This window comes from Sparus aurata, chromosome 9, assembly GCF_900880675.1.
Source record: "Sparus aurata chromosome 9, fSpaAur1.1, whole genome shotgun sequence".
In the NCBI taxonomy this organism is placed as follows: Eukaryota; Metazoa; Chordata; class Actinopteri; order Spariformes; family Sparidae; genus Sparus; species Sparus aurata.
This window is the reverse complement of record NC_044195.1, coordinates 21,357,554-21,378,700: the sequence shown is the minus strand read 5'-3', so window position 1 is coordinate 21,378,700 and position 21,147 is coordinate 21,357,554. Positions and strand designations below refer to the sequence as shown.

The following is a 21,147-nucleotide window of genomic DNA, read 5'->3' as shown; positions in this document are numbered from 1 at the left end:
TGGAAGTGAGTCCGTGTTCTTTCTTTTGAGACTCTTGTTCTAACTTATTGAGATAAGTTGCGTTTATCTTTGTATTGTAATGATAATATCGTCTAGTCATACTTTATTGCTTTTATTGTTTTGTGTTTGACTGTTCTGAGTGTTTTTTTCGGACGATTATCCACGACAGATATCACGACAGATATCATGTATATTCAGCTTATTATAGATTTTCTTTTAAGACATAAAAGATGTTTAAGGAGATGTTGTGTATGGTTTATGAACATAACTCGACACTCCACCAATTGTACAAATTAAAGTGTGTTTACAGGTCTTTGGTGGCTCCAGAAGAAGCTGCTATAATCTGATGGATTGCCTCCATTGATGTCACTCAGCAGCCAAGTTGCATTGTGGGTAATGTAGGCATCTGTCTCACAGTAATTGTCTCGTGGCTGTCTGTACAGAGAGGAAAAATGGGAAAACACGACAAGACCTGCTGCCTGTATACAAAACCACACTCTTCCACATAACCCAACATACCATACCATACCGACCCAACGTATCATAGCAGTTTGTGAAACTTTCATGAAATATAATTTTTCGTGACTCGGAGCCCAAAATGCCTAGCTAAAGTTTTGTAAAGGATATTTTCATCAAACAGTCAGAAAATATAATCTACAGTCTTAATTTTGGTTAAAGTTATGGAAAGATGGTGATGATGTTCGCGGAAAATGTAATGTTTACGCTTAATGTGGCTTCTGTACATGGGCTCAAATTTTGTCAAAACGCAATCATATAAAAAAAATAATTAAAAAAAGACTGATTCTTATGATCAGAAAAATGTTTCTATATAATACTTTCAATCTAGTGTGACACTGTTTTTTTTAAACCCAATAAACCCTTTTAGAAAAAAGCAAAATAAATTATTTTAAATAGGGAAACCAAATCTAACCTCAGGCGTTCATTTAAAGGGTTTGAGATATACTGAGAGACGAGACCGTGAATGATGCTGCAATCATGCAAACGTAACATGGTTAGCATTTGTAATGAGTTATTTTGGGAGTAGTGGACTGTCTGCTTCTATTCCATCCTCCTGCATTAAATGTAGAATAAATTAATAACGGCTGTCCACCAGGGTAAAATGTATTCCGCTGATTCCAGTTACACGTTTTCTTTGTGTCACTTAAAATCTCCTCTGAGTCTTTGGCTTCCTCTCGTCTAATAACTGGCCTCTTGAGAGAGTATGTAATTGTTGTGAAATGAAAAAGGAACCCTCTGTAGGAAGGTAATGTGTTTGAGTGCACATCAAGTGGGGGAAAAAAAGAAGCGAAACTGACAACATCTCTTTTCCGCTTGTGTGACTCGTGCTGTGCCAGTCGTGCTTGTGAAGCAGTCCTTGAACAAGGGCATTTTTTGATTTGGTGTGTGTCTTCCTCTCACCCTGTGTGTGTGTGTGTGTGTGTGTGTGTGTGTGTGTGTGTGTGTGTGTGTGTGCGTGTGTGTGTGTGTGTGAACTCGCCAACGCTCAAGGTGCCTGCCAACTGAGTGACTTTGCTGCGAGGGATTAGTGGTGACAGAAATCTATCTCTTCATGAAATCTGTCTGCAGCTTTTTGAAATTATTTCAAAATGTTGAACTTACACGCAGCCGTGTGTGCCGGCACGCGCACACACGCAGTGCGTCCAGAGACTTTACATGTGCTTGCATCATCATCCTTTTAATTGAGCTTCCTCTCCTCCGCCTGCTGCTGCGCTCCCTCTGTGCACTTTCTCTTCTCTTCATCTCCTCTCCTCTCGTCTGTCTTCTCTCTGTTATTGTCTTCTCTTCCTCTCTTTTCTACTTTTATCTCCTATATTTAATTTTCTTCTTTTGTCTCCATCCCTCCTCAGTTGTCTTTTTTCATCTCTCTTCTTCACCCTTTTCTATTCTCCTCTTCTCCCCTTTTCTTCTTTTCCCTTTCCCTCTTTTCTCTCTTCTTCTCTTCTCTACTCTTCTTCTCATTTCTTCCCCTCTTTTTCCTACTCCACTCTTCTCTCGTCTATTTTCTTTTTTGTCTCCACTCATCCTCTGTTGTCTTTTTTGTCCTCTCTTCTTCCTTCTCTCCTCTCCTTCTCTTGATTTCCCCGCTCTTCTTCTCTCCTTACTCGTCCTCTATAGTCTAGTATTCCTCTCCTCTCCACTTCTTCTCTCCTCCACTACTGTCTTTTTCTTCCCTCTTTTTCTATTTTCTACTTTTATCTCTTCTCTTCCGTTGTCTTCTCTTGTTTCCTCCTCCTCCTCTATTCTTTTCCTGTCTTTTTTCACGACTCTTCTTCTTTTCTCACTCTCCTTTTCTTTCCTCTCTTTCTCTATCACATTTTCTCTCTTCCCTTCTCTTCTCTTCTTCTTTCCTCTCCTTTGCTGCCTTTATCCTCTCTCCTCCTCCTCTATAATCTTTTCTCTCCTCTCCTCTTCGGCTATCTCCTCCTCTCATCCTCCCTCTCTACTTCTCGTCTCTAATTTCCTCCCCTCGCTTCTCCATCTCTTCTCCCACTCTGCATCGTCACGCAGTCAGTCCTCCACAACGAGCACTAGAATGAATGTACATTTATATAAACTGATTAGCATCTCAGCTCGACCTTTATTTTCTCTTGCGCGCTTGCAGCGGAGTACAAATAATCGATAGACACAATGCAGGGGGGAAAGAAAAGCACGGAGAAATCAATCTGAGCTGAGTCAAGGTAAGGGAGGCGCTCACCACGGTCTCTCATAAAATCAACTGCTAGACGAAGTGTGGAGAAAGAAGACTGCCTGGGACCCCGAGGACGTGGCGGGTGCGGATCAATCAAATGAAGCACGAGGGTCAAAGGTGGAGGGGCTTGATTCCAACCTGCATTGTGTTTTTCTTATACCACAAATCTATGAAATGCTTAAACTGAGGTCATCTCCAGTCCTGACTCACTTCACTTTGATTTTTCCTCCAGCTGCAATGTAATTTTTTTTCTGTGCCATGCAAAGAGACTATACAAAGAAGGGAAAGTGAGAAAACAAAAGCAAAGAACATTCCTCCAGACATTTCAGAGGAGACAAACAGCCACAGCTAAAGAAATGACTCAGTTTTAGTGCATCTCTCACTTGACTTTGCTCTTCCGCCCAATCTCTGGAGAGCATTAGTCATCTGTGTGACAGTTGGAGGAAGTCTGAGTGCTTTTCAGATTAGATTTGAACTTTTAGACCAGAAAAAGAAAAGGGAAAGGTTCGACTTCTACTTGGCTTCGTGATCAAGAAGTTGTAACCTAAAAATACTAGTACTGATACTTTACATTTAGACTCACTTCATCTTCATCAGGCTATGTGAAAACAAGTGGTGGCTCTGCATATATACTAAAGCTGGATAATTATAGGCTGACAACAAATGTCCAGGACTTCAGCCATACTGAGACGTGTTCACTGTCGCCACGTCAAGTTTGCGAGGGCGTAGGACTGCAAGGCGATGTAAGTGTTGATAGACAGGCCCAACGTCTCCTGTAATAAGAGCCGTTCTGGTTACCACTAGGAAGTGATTGAATGCTAAAGTCAGCTAATGAGTTATCTGCTTTGGTAGTTTTTTATTTGCCTTATTGATCAGAATGTATAAATTAAACCTTTACTCTTTTTTGTTCTTTCATAAGCAGAGAACACCGTGTTTTTTTTTTTTTGTTCTTTCATACCTGCATTTGTACAGTAGCACTCAGCCAACCAACAGACATTTTCTCTTTTGAAAGATTTCTTTCTTTTTGTGAAGCAATCTCCCAGCTACACAAGACAATGGTGAGGGACGAAAAGTGAGTTTCATTAAGATTTATTCATATGAAAATAATATAACAATAATAAGAACAAAAGACATGTTTTTGACTGCATTAAGAGGGACTGTGTTCAGTGTAATGTCAAGGGCTGTCCCTGAATAAAAAAAAATGTTTTTTTGAATAACAGATACAGGATTTGTCTACCCATTTCTGAATCACAATTTCTGTTAAATTGGTTGTTGACATGACGGGACTTCTGCAAAAGGAATGCAGTCATGCAAGATTACTTCTTTTAACATCTAGTGTAGCATTGTAGCGATACATAGTTGTGAATATTTTTTGTGGATTTTTGCAGATAACGCTCCAGGAAATAAGTCTAAACATAGGAAGAAAAAATCAAACAGACCCAGCCCATCTTCATTTGACTAACTGACTAATAAGGGGCCGTCTCACTAATTTTATATTTGCGTGTATTTCCTATAACATCATGTCCATCACAACATCACAAATACCTATTCAGCAATCTATCCCATACTGTATTCTCCCTTTTAAAGGAGCATTAGGTGACATTTTTATGCCCTCTAGCATACCATGACATATTCATTAGTCTATCCTTACCTGCGCACCTTTCTCTTTCAGCTGGCATCACAAAACATTTCACCGCCAAACCCAAAAAGCAAATAACAATGCAGTTTTATTATAAGTTTTATATATATATATATGTATATATTAGATATATTCCCCCTTCACTAGGTGTTTTATAGTTTCTGCTGTGACAACGTGACTCCTACTCCTGTCGCTGTAGCTCTGCCAGGGACACCTCCATGCTATTTAATTTCTTGGCTGCTAATAGAGGTCAATACAAGTCATGTTTTGCTTCACATCTCATTTAACCTTGAGCAGCACTTCAGTTCGGACCAGAAAAGGGTGGTCGGAACTACATGTTAATGCCTGATTAATTATTTATCATTGGTTCTCGCTGGCAGGTACCGTATAGGAATGTGCTTCTGTGTAATTCTTGATTGTCGAACACTGACCTACCTACTGCCTACTGCTCGTGTTGGTGTCAGTAAAGTGCAGACAGACTGTGTTATTAACGTGACAAAAGCAGGTGTGTGTCCCTACAGCTCGGAGCTGAGTAATTAACGGGTAAAAAGGCTGTGATGTGCTTCAGGCCCTGTGAGAGGTAGCTGGCCTTGTACTTGTAATGCAGGAGTGTCAGAATTATTAAAACGTGTGGGTGGCGCCACTGACCGGAGAACAAGATATTGAAGGCTTATCTGCCATTTAAATTTGGAATTGCTGCCAGATTGACGACCGGAGAACACTAAGAATTACCTAACTGCTCATTATCACAATGAGACCTAGTCCTACCACCTTTGTTTCGTACATAATTTAGCTCCAGTAATATACAGCTACAGAGAAGTCTCAGAGGAAGTCGTCCCTCTCATGGATGCGCACCTACTATAGATTCCTTTTGTAGTTTTCGCTGTATAATTACCATGTAAAGGTAACGGGTCCTTTTGGTCCACTGTGCATGTGCTTGATATTTCTGTGCTTTCTTTTTTTCCTGTATAGTAACAAGTTCTAGAAATTCACTCCATGCAGGGGGTGTGGACAGCGGAGGAGGCTGTATGTGAGTGCAGTCCTCGACCACCTGCAGGAAAACAAGCTCCAAACAAGCCCTGCGGACGAGGCGTTCGTGTCCTCTTGGTCCATGTGGAATAAATCCTTTGTTTGTTGGGTGGTGTTCTCTGTTATATGATGCTGTCCTTTGGAGTCGATGTCGTGTCGGTTACACAGTTGTTTCGATCTTTTCAATGATCTCTATCATAGACTTGGAGGGGGACAGCAGGGAACAGTCGTCCTGATCCCAGAGGCTGCCAGGGCTGGAGTTGCCGTCTGTGCTCAACTCGTCGTCCTCCTCCTCCTCGCTCTCCTCCTCGCAGGACTCCAGATAGTGCAGACCCAGCGCATTGATGCCGGAGTCCTCGGAGCTGGATGGAGAGGAGCAGTGGTCCATTTTGGGGCCCTTTATCTTATCCACAGGGGAGGGGTGCTTGTGTTCACTGTACACCTGCTGGACCGGCTGCACAGGCGCGGGTGCAGGTGCGTGCTGGGTCGCCGGCATAGGCTTCTGCGGCTGCCAACGCTGAGCGGGATTTGCGGGCTTCCGAGGCGAAGAGAGAGCCGGCGGGGGAGGGGTTGGAGGATGAGGCGGCTCTGGTAAGGGAGGCGGGGGGCGCTGCACGTAGCACATCTTCCCGTTAATGCGCTTGACAATGTAGTCATCCACGAACAGGTCTGCGATGACGCAGTACTTGGGTGACTCCAGGTGAGGCGGGGACTGGAAGCAGGGGGCGAGCTTCAGGAAGCGCTCAGCCAGAGAGAGGGACAGGTCCATGGTGTTACTGTACTCGGTCCCAGCAGGCGGCACAGCTGTGCTGGGCAGCTGGCACACATTGGTCATGGGCTGGTACACATACTTGCCTAAAGCGGAGAAAAAAAGAAAGAAAAAAACATAAAATAATTTTTAACTACCGGTATATAGATGTTTCTTAATCACAAAATAGAGGGCTGGGGAGAATAACAAAATGTTTGATTTAAAGCTGCTTTCACCACTATTGTAATATTAATGTAATGTCTTTCTTTTTTTACATCTGAAGCTTCTTTTGAGGTTTAAGAAGAGGCTTCAAATGTGAATCATCACCCTAAAAAAATACTTGAACAATCCTTTCAGTTTGAATAGAGTCTTTCATCAAATTAAATGAGTTTCTCTTTTTTATAGATGTCAATTCTGCCATTAATGGTCGCCCAATCAAACCAAAGCAGAAGACAGAGGTAGCGTGGGATCATGGGAGTTGATGTCTTCACTGTTAAAAACCTACTTTGCCTGTTGTTTTTTCAACTCTTTTCTAGCGATACATCTCAGTGTGACTGGACGCTCAGCGTAGCCTAATCTTTAACTGCAACTGCGTGAAATACAGGGTTCAAACATGCAAAGACGACGCATGGCATTTAAATGTTGATTTAGAATTCAAATAAAAGAGGATTGGAGTCTTCAGACTATTACATCGCCTAATATTAACAATGGATCAAATGTGCATGTGAAAGGTGTCTCTGTGCAGATCCCCTCAGCTATAAAGAGGGTTGTAACATCTTCGAGCTCATTAGTTTTAGTTTTCAGGACCCTGTCTCCACTGTTTGGCTCTCACTGCTCTCACGAGTGTCATTTTGGGCCACAGCAGGCAGCTGTTTTCAGCAAAAAGCTCTGATTAGCCCACTGTATACTACCTGCTCGGCACCAAACAGCAGACAGACACAGGTAGGTGGTGAACATAGTGCATCATTTAGCAGCTATAAAGAGTGAGATATTTCCCTCCGGAGTCAGAAGAGACCAAAAGCAGAAGGAAAAAGGAGACTGAGATTAGACTTCACATTCTTAAGGACACGCAACTCCCAGTGAAAGACAACGTGGCACCATGCTGGACTGATGTTTCAGAGAACTGCTGGTTAAAAGGTGAAAATATTAAATAATTGATTGTATAGTTTGTTTCCTCTGCCCCAGAGTAGCCAAAGACAACAACACTGACTACAGTTTAAATAATTAAAAATAGCAAAAACATTATGACAGCATGTGGAAATATTTGGCAGGGATCCCAGCAGCAGCATTTATATGCTCTCCGAAAATTGTTATTCATGTAAACAAGCTTTGCCGTGGAAAAAAAAATTACATTTCACAACTTGTTTTCATGTATCTTTGTGCCAATTCTTCTGTTATCTCTCTTGGTATATACCAAATATATGTCACAATGCATTTTTAAGCATTTACATCCTTCTTTGTCTCTTCCTGACAAACGTATATCTGATGACACTCACTATACACACGTCTATCTAATCAAGTTTGCTATGCATGACCGCGTGTTTCTGGTCGGTCTCGACCAAGAACGCAGTTTTCTGGAGATGCCCAAAAGTGGGATGGAAGGCAGGAATCAATAACTTTTCTTTGGTAACTTATCATCTGTCATTTCTTGGAGGCTGCAGCAATTTACACATCACAAAGCATTTTGTGCTGCTGAGGGCAAAAGTACTTGCCTTGCCACCGCCGTCTGAGTTGTAAGAGCTGCAGCCAGAGTGTAACATAGTTTAAATTTCAAGACTTCCAGACCGGCGCAGCAATCATTTCTGACCCTTAGAATCTGATGCAAGGCTTTCAAAAATGTTGAAATAACATATAAAATTTACGCCACACACCAGCTTTTGCAGGTCAGAAATCATGAAGATGTAAATCGTAACGTTTGAGTGAATAGTGTGTTACACTGTATGGTGTCACATAAATCCCCCCCTTAGATAAAGGGCATGAATTTGTTCTGGAAAGTGGCCATAATCATACACAAATTTACCAAACGCCTTTCGATGTGAATTATTCCTCCCTTTCTGGCAGCCCGTGTGCTGGTGGTGATTGTGCAAAATGACTGCTTCCAAATGTTACTCATTGTTTGCAGCCCACTGCCTCCAACTCTGAGCCACGCTGCCTGAACAGTGATGCTCAGATGTGTGTTTAACTGGCTCCCCGGAGAGGCAGAAACCACAGAAGATGACAGGCCTACGCATCACTTCCTCTCACCGTGTCCTTGTCTTTTGTTTCGCTGGCTGGGGCATCCATTCAATCAAAATCTTCTCCCAGGTTACATTAAAAACATCAAACTACTTCAGAGACGCGAGGAGGCTGTTTTGCATTTGCTGAATGGATGAAGAGAAAGTGTGATGCTGTTGAGACTGTGTAGTTTGAGCACATCAGCTGAACATTCGTGTTCCACAAGAAGAACTAAATATATGTGACCAGGGGCCCTATAACCGAAACGTTTCCTAACTAGGAAAAATCTTATCTACCTCTGACAGAGGCATTCCCCAAGCTCATGGCCAGCTTCTATCTTTGTATCCCACTTATATCTGTAAATTTGATATTCTTCAGTCTGCACTCCTCTTATCACCTCTGTGTTAAAATGTAAACACTACTGCCTGTATCCATGACAACAGCAGTCTGTCCTCACTTCACTGGTCGGGTGAAGAAGATGTATACCCATTAATATGTGGTCTGGAAGACTTAGAGCTAAGAGAATAACTAACAAGCTTACAGACTAACATCAATGTTAGCTTCTCCAACAGATTAACATCAGTATTCACCTCTCAAACAGGCTAAAATCTGTGTTAGCTTCTCCAACAGGCTAACATCAGCAATAACTTCTCCAACAGGCTAACATTGATGTTAACTTCTCCAATAGAGCTAACCAAATGTTTTGCTTCTCCAACAAACTTACATCAGTGTTAGCTCCTCCAACAGGCTAAAATCTGTGTTAGCTTCTCCACGCAGGCTAACGAACATGCTAGTTTCTCAGACCGGCTAACATGGATGTTAGCTTATCAAACAGGCCAACATCAGTGTTTACTTTGTCAACAGGCTAACGGTGGTGCTAGCTTCTCCAACAGGCTAACGGCAGTGTTAGCTCCTCCAACAGGCTAACACCGGTGTTAGCTTCACCAACAGGTTAGAATCTTAGTTTCTCCATGAGATGCGGTTTGAGTTGCCTTTCAGTACTCATTTCAGTGTTCATGTTGTTCTCTCTTCACTATCATACAGACCAAACAAAAGTGATGCTGCCATTTTTGGCTGTTATTTCTAATTCACAACAGTATCTCCGCCATCCTAACTTGGATGCCTAACTTCTGTTAGGGTGACTTTGTAAATAACTAGATTCTTAGATCTTAGATTAGAAATTTTTTTTCCTAGATGCACTGTGGAAACACATTTCTGTAAGAGGATACCAAAAGTCCTAAATGTCATCTGACACTTAGATAAAATAGGATTACTTTGGAAGTTCCTGTAATGAGGCCTGGCAACAAACTGCATCATTCAACCATGTGGAGCAATTTACAGGGGCTGTGACTGAAGCTGTGTGTCCATCTATTCTGTAAACATTATTAACACAAAACAGAGGAGCTAATGTCGATACAGACAAAAGGGGGAACAGTAGCTGTCCTCTGTTTAATGAGAGAAACTCAATGGGCCATGTTGAGTACTGAGATGAGCCCATTCAGGCAGACAAGACAACAGCAACAAATGAGAGCTAAAGCCAGCGAAAGTAACGTGTTGACATTTGGTTTTTAGCGTATTACATCTAATTGCATTCATCCATCTGGAGTTTTCAAATACCAAGAGCAATAGTGGGGGACAGACAGATGTGCAGACAGACATATGGTACCAACACTGGATGTCTTCAGCAGCCCTGCAGAAGGAGTTCACGCAGGCTGTCTGTCGGTTTACAAGGTGTCTGCCGAATGCGGAATTAGTTTGCGCTATATCCCCTGTTACCGTCGGCCCCAGAGGACAGTGCGTCATGTGTGAGATAATCTGACTTAGTCTGGCACAAAGGACGAGAGGAGAATCCTCACATGTCAAGCAAAACACAACCTTCTGTTTTCAGCTCAGCTGTTTTCAGAGTCAGATTATTGAAGAAACTACGGGTGGGGCAGTAGTTAATAACAGATTTGTTTTCAGTATATTTTTGGCATCTAGAACCTCATAGATACGTTGATTGATAAAAATTAATCATCTGTTATTCTGGTAAAAGTTATACATCAAGCAAAAAAGCCAAATGTTTGCAGGTTTTACCTTCTCAGAAATGAGGATCTGAAGCTTTTTCTGTGTTAAACATGAAAGTGAAGTGAACGTCTTTGAAGTTCAGACTGTTGATCGAACAACACTGTTGTGTATGCGGCCTGTTTGTTATTCATCAAAACACCTGAGGAAGGAACTACGTTTTTTTGGGGGTCTTTACTGGTTAAATCCGAATTCAACGCACACATACGAATCAAAAAGTTCAGTCGAGGACGTGTTACTAAAACATAAAGCACTCTTATTCATAGACTCTTCGTCTCTTATTAGTCCCTTAGCGTCAGCCATATGGTACAAAGACACCTGACGTCGTTTTGGGCTGGAAGAAAGGCATTTTAAACAGCTTTCCGACATTTCATAGACAAATTACTAACAGATTAATTGAGAAAATAATCAGCAGACGAATCAGTGATCAAAACACTTCTCAGATGCAGCTGGTTGACTTTATTTCACATACTTAAACTGTGACAATTTAAAGGTATCTTGTGAGCGTTTGACCACTAGTAGCGCTGTGGTGCGATGTTCGTACAAGTGGCTTCCTGTTCCTGCTGAGCAAACAAATGTGTGGAGCAAATGATCCGCAGTCTCTAAAGTCTCGGAAAAGCTACTAGGCATTGCAGGCCGTGAGAATAAACGCATTGCTTTCAAGAGAGTAACGATAAATGTTAACACACTTTTTTTTTTTTTTAGGTAAAACTCAACAGGGCACCTTTAATTTGAAATTCCTGTAAAGAAGTTGGTTGCCAGAAGTGTCTTATCCTTCACACGTATCAACCAGACGGACGAGCTTTAACTGTTCAGACTGTTCACTAAGAAATATACAAACAGTGACTGACAGCCAGTGAACACTGTCCATGCAGCTTTATTGATATTCAGTGGTGCTCTACCCTTCTGTGATGCCCAGTGTTGGAGCACTCGCACGACACTGTCAGTTGTTAGGCGGCCTCTGCACAGTTTCTCGCTGCCCTGTGTGCGTGTGTTTGTATTTCCATGCTAACAAACACCAGCTGTCCTCGGGAAGAGAGAAAAATAACCAACTACTCCAGGACATCTAGCCACCCCTGACTTCTAAGCTGTTTCTTAGAGGCATTAACCAGGTGTTGTTTAATCTTACTGCCAACGAATGCCATTTAAAACCAACACAAGTTCATTATTTATTTCCTAATACTCTCTGAACTGCCTACCCTGTCTGTGGCCCTCAGCCATGGGCTTCAACTGAAGATGTAAATAATTAAAAATAGGTCACAGTTGCTATTTTTAGTATTAGCTCAGTTAAAGAAGAGGAAATGGTCCATTTGTCAGGGACCATTTTCTGTGGATTAATACACAATGAGGGAGTTTGTACCAGCCCAGTTGCCAGAGTTAAAACTTGGCAGTTAACTTATTTGCGATCCACCATTTGTTCGTTTGTTCGTACGCGTCGTAGGCTACGTACCATATTGACATTTTCCAGAATACATTTCATATCATGTCCACGTTACTCATTTATGACCTGACTTTCATATCAGGAGACAGAGGAGACGGTGGCAGAGTTAAGATAGTTGAGAAGTCTGCCAAGCCAGTGACCCCAGTTCTAACAAGTGTGATTTGAGTGGGTAGGTTTGATGAGGGACTACTGTGTTTTGACATTTGTAAGCATGACACCTCTGGTTAGCTTTAAGGAGAGCTGACGACAATTTCCAGCAGTGTTGTGGCCACAAAAACTGATATTTTTGATGAGAAGTCAGGACATCTCTGGCAAGTTTAAGGAAACCAATGCAGGTATTTTAAGCCAAAGGTGATCTTTTCCTAACCCCAATCAAGACCCGACCATAATCACACCATTGTCACAATGTAAATTTAACCTGAAGAAACATAAATTAGCAACATAAAGACATGGAATGTTTCAGCATATTTGTGGTTTGCAGAAATGTACATATATTCTGGTGGTTAGGTTTTAGTATTCACAGCTGCAGGAAGGTTTAATGTTGGATTGAACCAGTGCCCATGTTTATGGCAACAGAGGAAAATGTGACACAGTGTTTAATTGTTTAGGGACTGCAATTGAGGTCTAAGGCTCAGAGGGATACACTGCATCAGGCTGTGGATGCACAGAAAATACTAGATGATGTATCTTTGATTTCTCACTTTCCTTTCTGCTGCTTTGCGGCGTATTTTTCTTCTTCTGGCCGAACACGATCAATGACACGATGTCACGAGACATTCAAGCCTGGCTGTAACGAAGATTGATGGAATAAAGAGAGGCATCAACAGTAGATGTGAAGGGTTTTGAGTCACTGCTTCAGAATCAAAAATAGGAGCTTCTCTGCAGACCCACCACTTTACACCTACAATCACGCTGAGAAAATCAACCGCAGAGGAAACATAGGCGCAGCGTTTCCCACTGGCAGCAGCCCTCAATGGACCAGAATAATATTCAGCCACCAGACTCCTCACTTTTTTTTTCCTTTTGTCGCGTTAACATTAAAGGCCGCTGAAACCAACAAGTTCACCGGGGACGGATGAGAGGCATTCTGGGGGATGTAGGAGACGTAGATGAGGCTGTTTGGTACATCGGAAGGGGAAGTAACAGCTCCTAATTACAAAAATTAAATCAAGAGTCCAGGATATCTACAGTTAGAAAGCAGTGGAGGGGACTTTTCCCCGATCTGCACACCTTGGGGAGGGAACTTGTCCAAAGAAAGCAAAATATCACAGAAATAGCTACATTATACATAAAAAAAAACTGGGATTAATCATTTAGCCAATAAAGAAAGACCTTCACTTAATTTAGGTGTTGACATATGGAGACAGAGATGGTTATAAACTGCCAAAAAGACATTTTATGGAAAAAAACACGAGTTCAATAGGTTAATGAGACTGTGATGGAACAGGCAGTGACGGATTGCTCTCTCGAGGAAGGAGTAGATTGGAGGAGCTGTGAGGAGCTCCAACCCGTTTCCTCACACCCGTCTCCATCTCGCGTGCCTTCTCTGCTCCCTCCTGGGCCTGTGGCTCGCCGACGGCTGGTTTAATATAGAAGAAAAACTCTGTGAATAATGCCTCATGTCGCACCTCGGCCTCTCAATCACTCTCTCTCTCTCCCAGAGCTCCTACACCGGCCTTTCAAATTCCAGCCCTCCTTTTCACTCCACAGACTGTAGCTGGGAGGAAAACACTCGCGGTTTAATGTCGACAAACTCCACATGAAGTCGAGATGAATGGGCACAACCGTCTCGCACAGATTATGTCGTTTTAATATCAGCTTATATCAAAGCCTCAGCAGAGACTGAGTCATTAACAACCCCCTCAGTTTTGAATTTTTTTTTTTTTGTGAATGTTTGAGCCGGAGCCAGCAGTCTTTATGTGCAGACCAAACAGATTCTCCCGCCGTAAAAAATGCGACACACTAGTTGGGAGCAGCGTGTCGGCAAAAGCCAGGTGAACAAAAACAATTGTTTTAGCAGATTGCGGTCATCTATCGACAGCCGCTGCATCCATTTGGCCCGGTGGACAGGATCCGCTCACACATCCGCTGCTCTTTGTGTTTAAATCTGTCCAACAAAGGGGGCTGCAGCCGGGGTGGACAGCATAAGTCTCAGGTTTCAGCGGAGGGGACGGTCTGACCCGGCATCATGTGAAACTCCTTTCCTGTTTCCTGTTTCACGGCACCAGACAGGCTGTTCTTGACTTACAGCCAGTTTGAAATCCATCGTTCAGTCCGTCACCACAGAGAAGAAATGCAACCCTCCGGGCTGCTCTCGTATGCACGGTGGACATCAAGCTTCGATTCTCGCGCAGGCCTTCATGGATAGGTTCAGAGCTGTTCTTAAAGTCTATCCTAACAAAATACTCACATTCCCAAGTGTACTTTTAAAGAGGATGAGTAATGGCTGTGAAGTGGTCTCCTTCAAATGTAACTACGGTTCAGGAGACGAAAAGCTCCACAGCCCCTCATTCTAGCCATTCGACTGTGGAAAAAAAAGATGAAATATTCAATCTGTAACTCTCAAAACCGAATTTAAAATTCACAGTGTGAGCTCAACAGGGCGTGTCGTGCACTCCAGCTGAGGGGTGTTTGTGAAACGAACCTCCACAGTGATTATGAGGCGGACATTTTGACTTGTATAAGCAGGAACAATCGCACAAAATGCCGACTTCTGGTGTTGCTTCAAAGGCGAGGCCGTGTTTTAAAAGGCATCACCACATGAGCGCGTTGACGAACTGATAGCTCGGTGCTTACCGATAGTGACACCAGAGTCCTTTTTTCTTGAATAATATCATCATAATTGTTGTTTTTCTTGTTGATATTATGAGGGAGTCACTGCTTTTCCGTCCCGTTCCTGGGGACCTCCTGCCCTGTGCTTTTCGGACGTTTCCCCACTCAAACACACCTGATTCAAATGATCAGCTCATCGTCGAGCTCTGCTGTATCCTGATAACGACCCGTTCATCTGAGTCAGGTGCGTTGGAGCAGAGACATCAAAGGCAGGAGATACACTTGGGGGCTTCCGAGATGAGGATCGAAAAAATAAGAAAGTTATCGTGTGTGCGTCCGTAGTAAAACCACACAGCAATTCTTGTGCAAGGAGCAAAACTTAAAAATACATTAAATGAATCAAAAGCAATTTATTTAAAAAATGTAGGTAAGGAAAGCTTCACATATGAAAGGTAAAGGAAAGCAGATTGCAATCTTCAGTGTTTTTAAAAAAAGACAACGTGACCATGATATGAAGTGAACAAAAATATCAAAGAGTGTAAGTGCTAATTAAAAATGAATCAATTGGAGCATGGAATCTAGATCAGCGACATCAGTCCAGTATCTGGTAAGTGAATTACGTCAGGAGTATTTGCATTGAATACCGATACAGGCTCAGTCTGAACTCCACTGTAGCTGTCATTCGCTCAAACTGAGCTCAAAGAGTGACTCTGTTGCATGAAAATGATCCCCATTCTAAAATTCAGCTTACAGATAAAACAGCCATCTAACTTTGTCAAATTGAGCACTTGTCTTACAAAGTTGTAGTCTTTTCTACTGAACTAGCTCTTTTTTGTTTCCTCGCTGAGCCCCAAAAAACAAGGAACGTGGTGTTTTATTGAGACAGACTTGAATGTACAAGGATCCTTCTGAACACTTTCGGAAAAACTTGTTGAACTCCTGTTCAGTGTTTCCCTTTTTCTGTCACTGAGAGAACAGCAGTTAAGAGCGGTCGAAGCGCTGTAGTTCCCAAACGTGAACAATCGATCGGAAAACATCCCCTCGGGCAGGCCTGCGCTGACAACGTATTGATCCTTTAATAATAGGTGAAGCTTTTTCTGATTCAGCACTGCGGCACATTTTGAATTGGTCACCAAATGAATCAATACGGAGCAGAGCTGCGTCCAACAAGCCTCCGTGTTCCCCCTCTTCAGAATTAGTCACGAGCCGCAACTGCGTGGAGACGAGCACGCCTGACAGAAAGTTCACACTTTCTTGTATCTACACAAGTTCTCATGTAGAGAACCGGAGCAGAGACGAGACGGTTCACAACTCATTAGGCTCTCTGAGACATTCTTAATGAGTAATTCATCGCTGTGCCTGGTAATTGTAATCAGTTAGCAGAGGATAAAGAGAGAGTTAAAAAAAAAAAATGATATTCAGACCAGGTGGTTCTAGTGTTGCTGTGAGCAAAAGCTCTCATCAGACATGACATATTGGCGACAACACTAAACACAGCTAATTACAACTAATGAGAGGCTTGGAATGATGTTGTCACCAGCTGGGAAACGCTGCCTCCACCTACATCCAATCCCAGTTTTTTTCCCCCCCATTTTCCTCTGCCAAAGGTTTTAACGACGCCACGACTAATGGAAGATGCTGGAAGGTCGTCAAAGCGGCAGCATCCATTTTTCTTGGTCGAGCGGAATCGGAAAGATGTTTGCATACGAAAATAGGAAGAAGCCAGGAATTTAGTCGCAGTTAATCCTGCCGTACTCCTCCACAGGTAAGGGAAAGGAAACAATTTGTGTTTGTGAATCTGAATGCCGAGCCTCGTCTTACTTCGCGTTGACCTTTTGTATTTGTTTGCCTGGAAACCTATTAAAAGATGTAATTAAAAAGGCAGTCTGGCAAAGCTCCCTGCGGTGAATGCACAATTATCAGCTTCAGAACAAGTTTGTACTCCAGGCGACGGTCACAGGCACGTTCCAAATGAAAACGTGGCGAGATAAGGCCGTGCCAATCTGCAATTTCACTCTTTTTGCATCAGGTGTTATTATGCACCGCAAGAAAGAAGGTGTGTGTGTGAGCCGAGCTAAGCGGGCGGGCGTCGCATTCAGGAGCATGCTGCTGCTATACTTTTCTCACTGGGTGCCCTGGATCTGCCTGATTCAGCAGTCTCAGCTGGTCTATTCTCACTGTGGTGTGATGGGAACCTGTGAATTACAGTGGAAGGAGATGTGAAGGTGAGAAGCTCCATCATGACGTGGCCGGTCTCTTTCTTTTGGAGCACTGAGAGCCCGTATTAAACCAATTTCAGCAAGAGTGATGATGATTTGGAAGGAGAAGAAAGGCTTTGCAGAGAAACAAAAAAAAAATCCCGGATGTGACATAATAAACACTTTGGAAAGAGCTCGGACTTTGTCTGCCACATCAGATATTTCAAATCGCTCGGCTCATTCTGGAGCGGAGCGGGCATCTAAATCCAATGATTACATGGCAAAGATTATAATGTGACTTGTGCAGTTGCACACTATAAGCCCCGACTGCCCGCTGCAGAGCGGTTGGCTGATTGTGTTTTACACTGATCTGAGGATTTCCAGGGGGAGCCAGAGATGGGATAAATTAAGGCAGCACAAAGAGACAGACATCCTGTCAGGTCCACGCACGGCTATCGTGATTCTGTGGCGGTGTTCTGGGTGTCAGGTCGGGAGAGGTTCAAACAGAGAGAAAAGTGTCTGAGGTACATTGGTGGGTAAAAACGCCACCTGACACTTTTCAAAGTGAACAGAAAATTTGCTCGTGTTTGAGAGGAGCTGCCGCCCTGAGCTTTATCACCGGTACAGTCAGTTCAGCAGCCAAGATAAACGTTGCTGAGTGATTATGTTGAGGTAATACAGTTGAGTTCAGGTGATGTTATCACATGTTTGAGCTGTAGTGTACTGAAGAATAGAAGCTGCTGAGCGTGACTGACTGCGTTGACTCCATCTGAAAATGTGATGACGTAACCAAAGGTCTGACGTTTAATGAAGTGAGAGCTGCAAAGGTTCATTTAGACGTTGTCACTGAGGGCTGAGCGACACGATCTTAGAAACATGCTGCAATATTTTTTTACAATATATAGCTTGATATTTTGAAATCTCTTCAGAAGCTCTTCGTACACGCCAGGACTGGGAGACAAAATCAAATGTCACAATGTTTTTGACCAAAGTCCTTTATGGATATTGCAGAGCTGGCGGTACGTGCTCATCACAGGAACGCTGATTTTACACAATATACTTAATTGTAGTCGGCTGTCTTGATAATTGATTGATCGTTAGTAAGACATTAAATATGTTGTTAATTTTTCTTGACTTGATCTATATTCAATTCAAACTCAGTGTCAGCTACATAAGGAGTGAGAAGAACAGATAAAATAAACACCAGTTTAACTAAACGATAAACCAAGTAACTCAAAATAATAACTTAATTTTAAATGCAGAGCTTCCATTTTTTTCTACTTAAGAGGCTCAACAGTATAAAACTAATATCGAGGCTTCAACATGGACAAAATGTTATAATATCAGTTTGTGTGGGTATTTTATTATGATATATTCAATAAGCAAGTATTTGTAATATGAGTCTGGTAGGTTCAGAAAATGACATCACCTCACTGTGCCGCAGCTTTTAAAACCAGGAAACACCTCTAACACATCACAATATCCAAAATATGAGACTATTGACCATCGCCACTGTTTGAGTAACTGTTTGAGGAAAAAAATAAGTCAAAATTCCCTAATACCAGCTCCTAAATGTGAGTATCGTTTCTTGCTCTCTGACATTAACTGAATATCTTTGGGCTGTGGACAAAAACAAGACATCTGAGGACGTCTCTTGGACATTATCCACCATTTTATAGAGCAAACAACTATTCAAATAAAGCAACTCAATGCAACCTCCTGGAGAGAGACAGCTGACTGTTGAGTCTCATCTCCTCGTCGTCAAATAATACCGATGCTTTGGGTTTGCATCTGACCCGACCTGCCGACCAGAAGAGTTTGAAGAGTTGCAGCCTCAAATGTTTCTTGTTGTCAACAAATCCCCTGAAGGACAAAAACAAACACGACATCCTTCCGCAGTCTGCAGAACTAATCTATAAGCTCAATCACTCTTTACAGTTTGGTAACAAATGTATAGTGAAAACAAAAGCTAAATAATTTGCTAAACCAGCTGGGTACTGTTGTGTTTAGCAAAACGTGACTCAAAACCAGATGAATGGTGCTTTTTCTCGGGGACTATTTTCAGCTGTGGATTAATACACATTTGGTGCACTAGAGGGTATTAACTGCACTTGGATTGCGTCTGTGGGATTGACTAAAAATAAACTACAGTGCCCATGTTCATCATAATGAAGAATTGATGTGTTTAAACACAGAGGGATGAGCGTCAGTACTATATCAGGCTTTCGGCAAAACATTAAAAACCTTGTCTGTAAAAAGATCACTTCTTTGGTAGTTTCAGTCTTTTGACGACTGTAAGAAAAATCCAGAATGTCACAAGACTTAATACATAAAGCAGAAATGAAAGTGATGACTCAAGCGTGTGACATCATAGAGCATCTCTTTACAGTCAAAGGTTATTTTTAAATATTTCCTGCGCACTTCTTTTGGTTCTTTAACGTGATGTACAAGAACGCGCTCCATGGACTCTTTTGAAGGACAAAATCTTGACACATTCATAATTAATCACTTACATCCATAATACATCCAAGCATATGCTATAAGCCATATGGACCATTGGAGTTCAATACAAAGTAAACGGGAAGACACGGGAATGTATTAAAAATGTATTATTGATTAGAAATGTTTGATTTATTTTAGTTCTTTTAGTGTTTTCTGCTCATAAATGCCTTTTTAAACTTGAAATATCTTTATTTCAGAGGAAACGTGATTCAACATCACCATCATTTAAATACTCTGTGATTTTTAAGTTAAAAAGTGACGGCTGTAGCTTCCAACAACATGTGTACTGAAGCAATCTGTTTTGGTCACAACATTTTAACGGCCTTAGGTGTCCTGCAGTATTCTGGATATTAAAATTTAACAGCCCCCCCCAAAATAAACCCCAGTAAACACAGAGCAGCAGAGGAATATAAGAAGCAGTGAATCCGTGACCCTGAAACATCCCTGCTTCTTGATTTTATTTTATTTTTTTTTGCAGCCTCCATTGTTTAGACTTAACTATTCATACAAGGGCGCCTGTTTGCAGGTTTGTCTCTGATCAGGGATGAGTGTGACACACCACAAACCACACTTTTAATCCCATTTGGAAGTTGTTTTTTTAAATCAGAAATTGAAATGGCACCAGTGGGTCTGCAAATGTTCAGAATGAGTCAGATTGACAGCCAACCTTTACATAACCTCTCAGGATGTGTGACATGAGAACATCTTGGTGACATCTGACTACATGTTTGTGCTTTTTTCCCCCCCTCAGTCCACAACACAGACGTGACAGGAGCATCTTTTTTTTTTTTTTTTTAAATCAGATTTCAGATTAGATGGTTCATGCAGAGCGCTTTTAAAAAAAGAAAAAAGAAACTTACAGTGACACCAGCCCAAGTGGCAGCACCAGTGCAGCTTGAAGCACTTCCCGTGGCTGTGCGTCGCGCAGATGGAGAGTCCATCGCAAGGCAGGAAGTCTGGTCTCCCCGCGCAGCTCTTGGCCAAAGCCTGCGCCTCGTCCAACTTCTCACTCTTCGGACCCTTATGTGCTCCCGAGGCAGCCATGCCAACATTTCCCGGATCCCGAAATAAGAGGAAGAAGAAGAAGAAGAAGAAGAAAAGAAAGAAAACACACCCAACTTCCCTTTTGAGTAAACTACAACATAACGTACGACGCACCGAGCGGAGGTTTTACGGTCCACGTCGCCCTGCTGGAAGCTTCTGCGCTGGAAGACGGACGAGAGAGAGGTCGATGTGTGAATCCGGAGCAGCTCGAGTCGGACATATCCTGCGAAAGTAGGAGAGAGCGTCAGTTTTTGGGTTTTTTTTTGGCGAGGCGTTAACGCCACATTGAGAGCCTCCCGTGGTCGTGAACCACACGTCTCTCCGGCTCCATCCTCTCCCCTCGCGTCGGGAAGCTCCTCTGCGCCGGTGACGCGCGTACGGAACAACGGCGCGCATCTGAACTTCATCACACAAAACGGGAGGAGTCCACCAAACACAAAGCCAGCTGCTCTGCGCACTTCAAACACACACACGCAGGCTTTCATCGACCCCTTTATAAATAAATAAATAAATAAAATTAAAAAATAATACTTCAAAACACCTGGGTCTGCTTCTCCCATTAACCAATTATCTCATCCAAAGATATTCACAAATTGGCGACATTTTCTGGACGTCTGCTCATTTATACAGGCTTTCCAAAGCCACGTATATTAGTAAATCTGGATTTGCTTTCAGGCATAAACCTGCTGTTCACGAATAATAAAAAAAGGTGGACAGATAGTGTAGCTGCACACAAAATGGATGAGCAGTAAATCCAGCTGCTCAGCCCGCAGCCGCTAGGTGGCG

The 21,147-nt window shown here is 42.5% G+C and overlaps 1 protein-coding gene and 1 long non-coding RNA gene across 2 annotated transcripts; one reads left to right on the top strand and one right to left on the bottom strand.

Moving 5' to 3' along the window:
• Nucleotides 1-3,783: 3,783 nt before the first annotated feature.
• zgc:162707 (UPF0524 protein C3orf70 homolog B) lies at nucleotides 3,784-20,776 on the bottom strand. The gene is made up of 2 exons (XM_030429007.1): nucleotides 20,178-20,776; nucleotides 3,784-6,233 (listed from the first exon to the last, which is right to left on the bottom strand). Exons 1-2 carry the CDS (start codon nucleotides 20,359-20,361, stop codon nucleotides 5,539-5,541), a joined length of 879 nt encoding a protein of 292 aa, XP_030284867.1. The 5' UTR covers nucleotides 20,362-20,776; the 3' UTR covers nucleotides 3,784-5,538.
• On the top strand, nucleotides 14,879-20,178 carry LOC115588395 (uncharacterized). The gene is made up of 3 exons (XR_003985329.1): nucleotides 14,879-15,224; nucleotides 16,225-16,382; nucleotides 20,069-20,178. It is a non-coding gene; the product is annotated as an uncharacterized LOC115588395 (long non-coding RNA).
• Nucleotides 20,777-21,147: the final 371 nt, after the last annotated feature.

What these genes read in the sequence shown, in the direction of transcription:
- zgc:162707 (XM_030429007.1), bottom strand. Translation starts at nt 20,361, where the DNA reads ATGGCTGCCTCGGGAGCACATAAGGGTCCGAAGAGTGAGAAGTTGGAC. An exon ending in CCACTTGGGCTGGTGTCACT is followed by an intron (nt 6,234 to 20,177) that starts GTAAGTTTCTTT and finishes TCTCCGCTTTAG; the next exon opens with GCAAGTATGTGTACCAGCCC.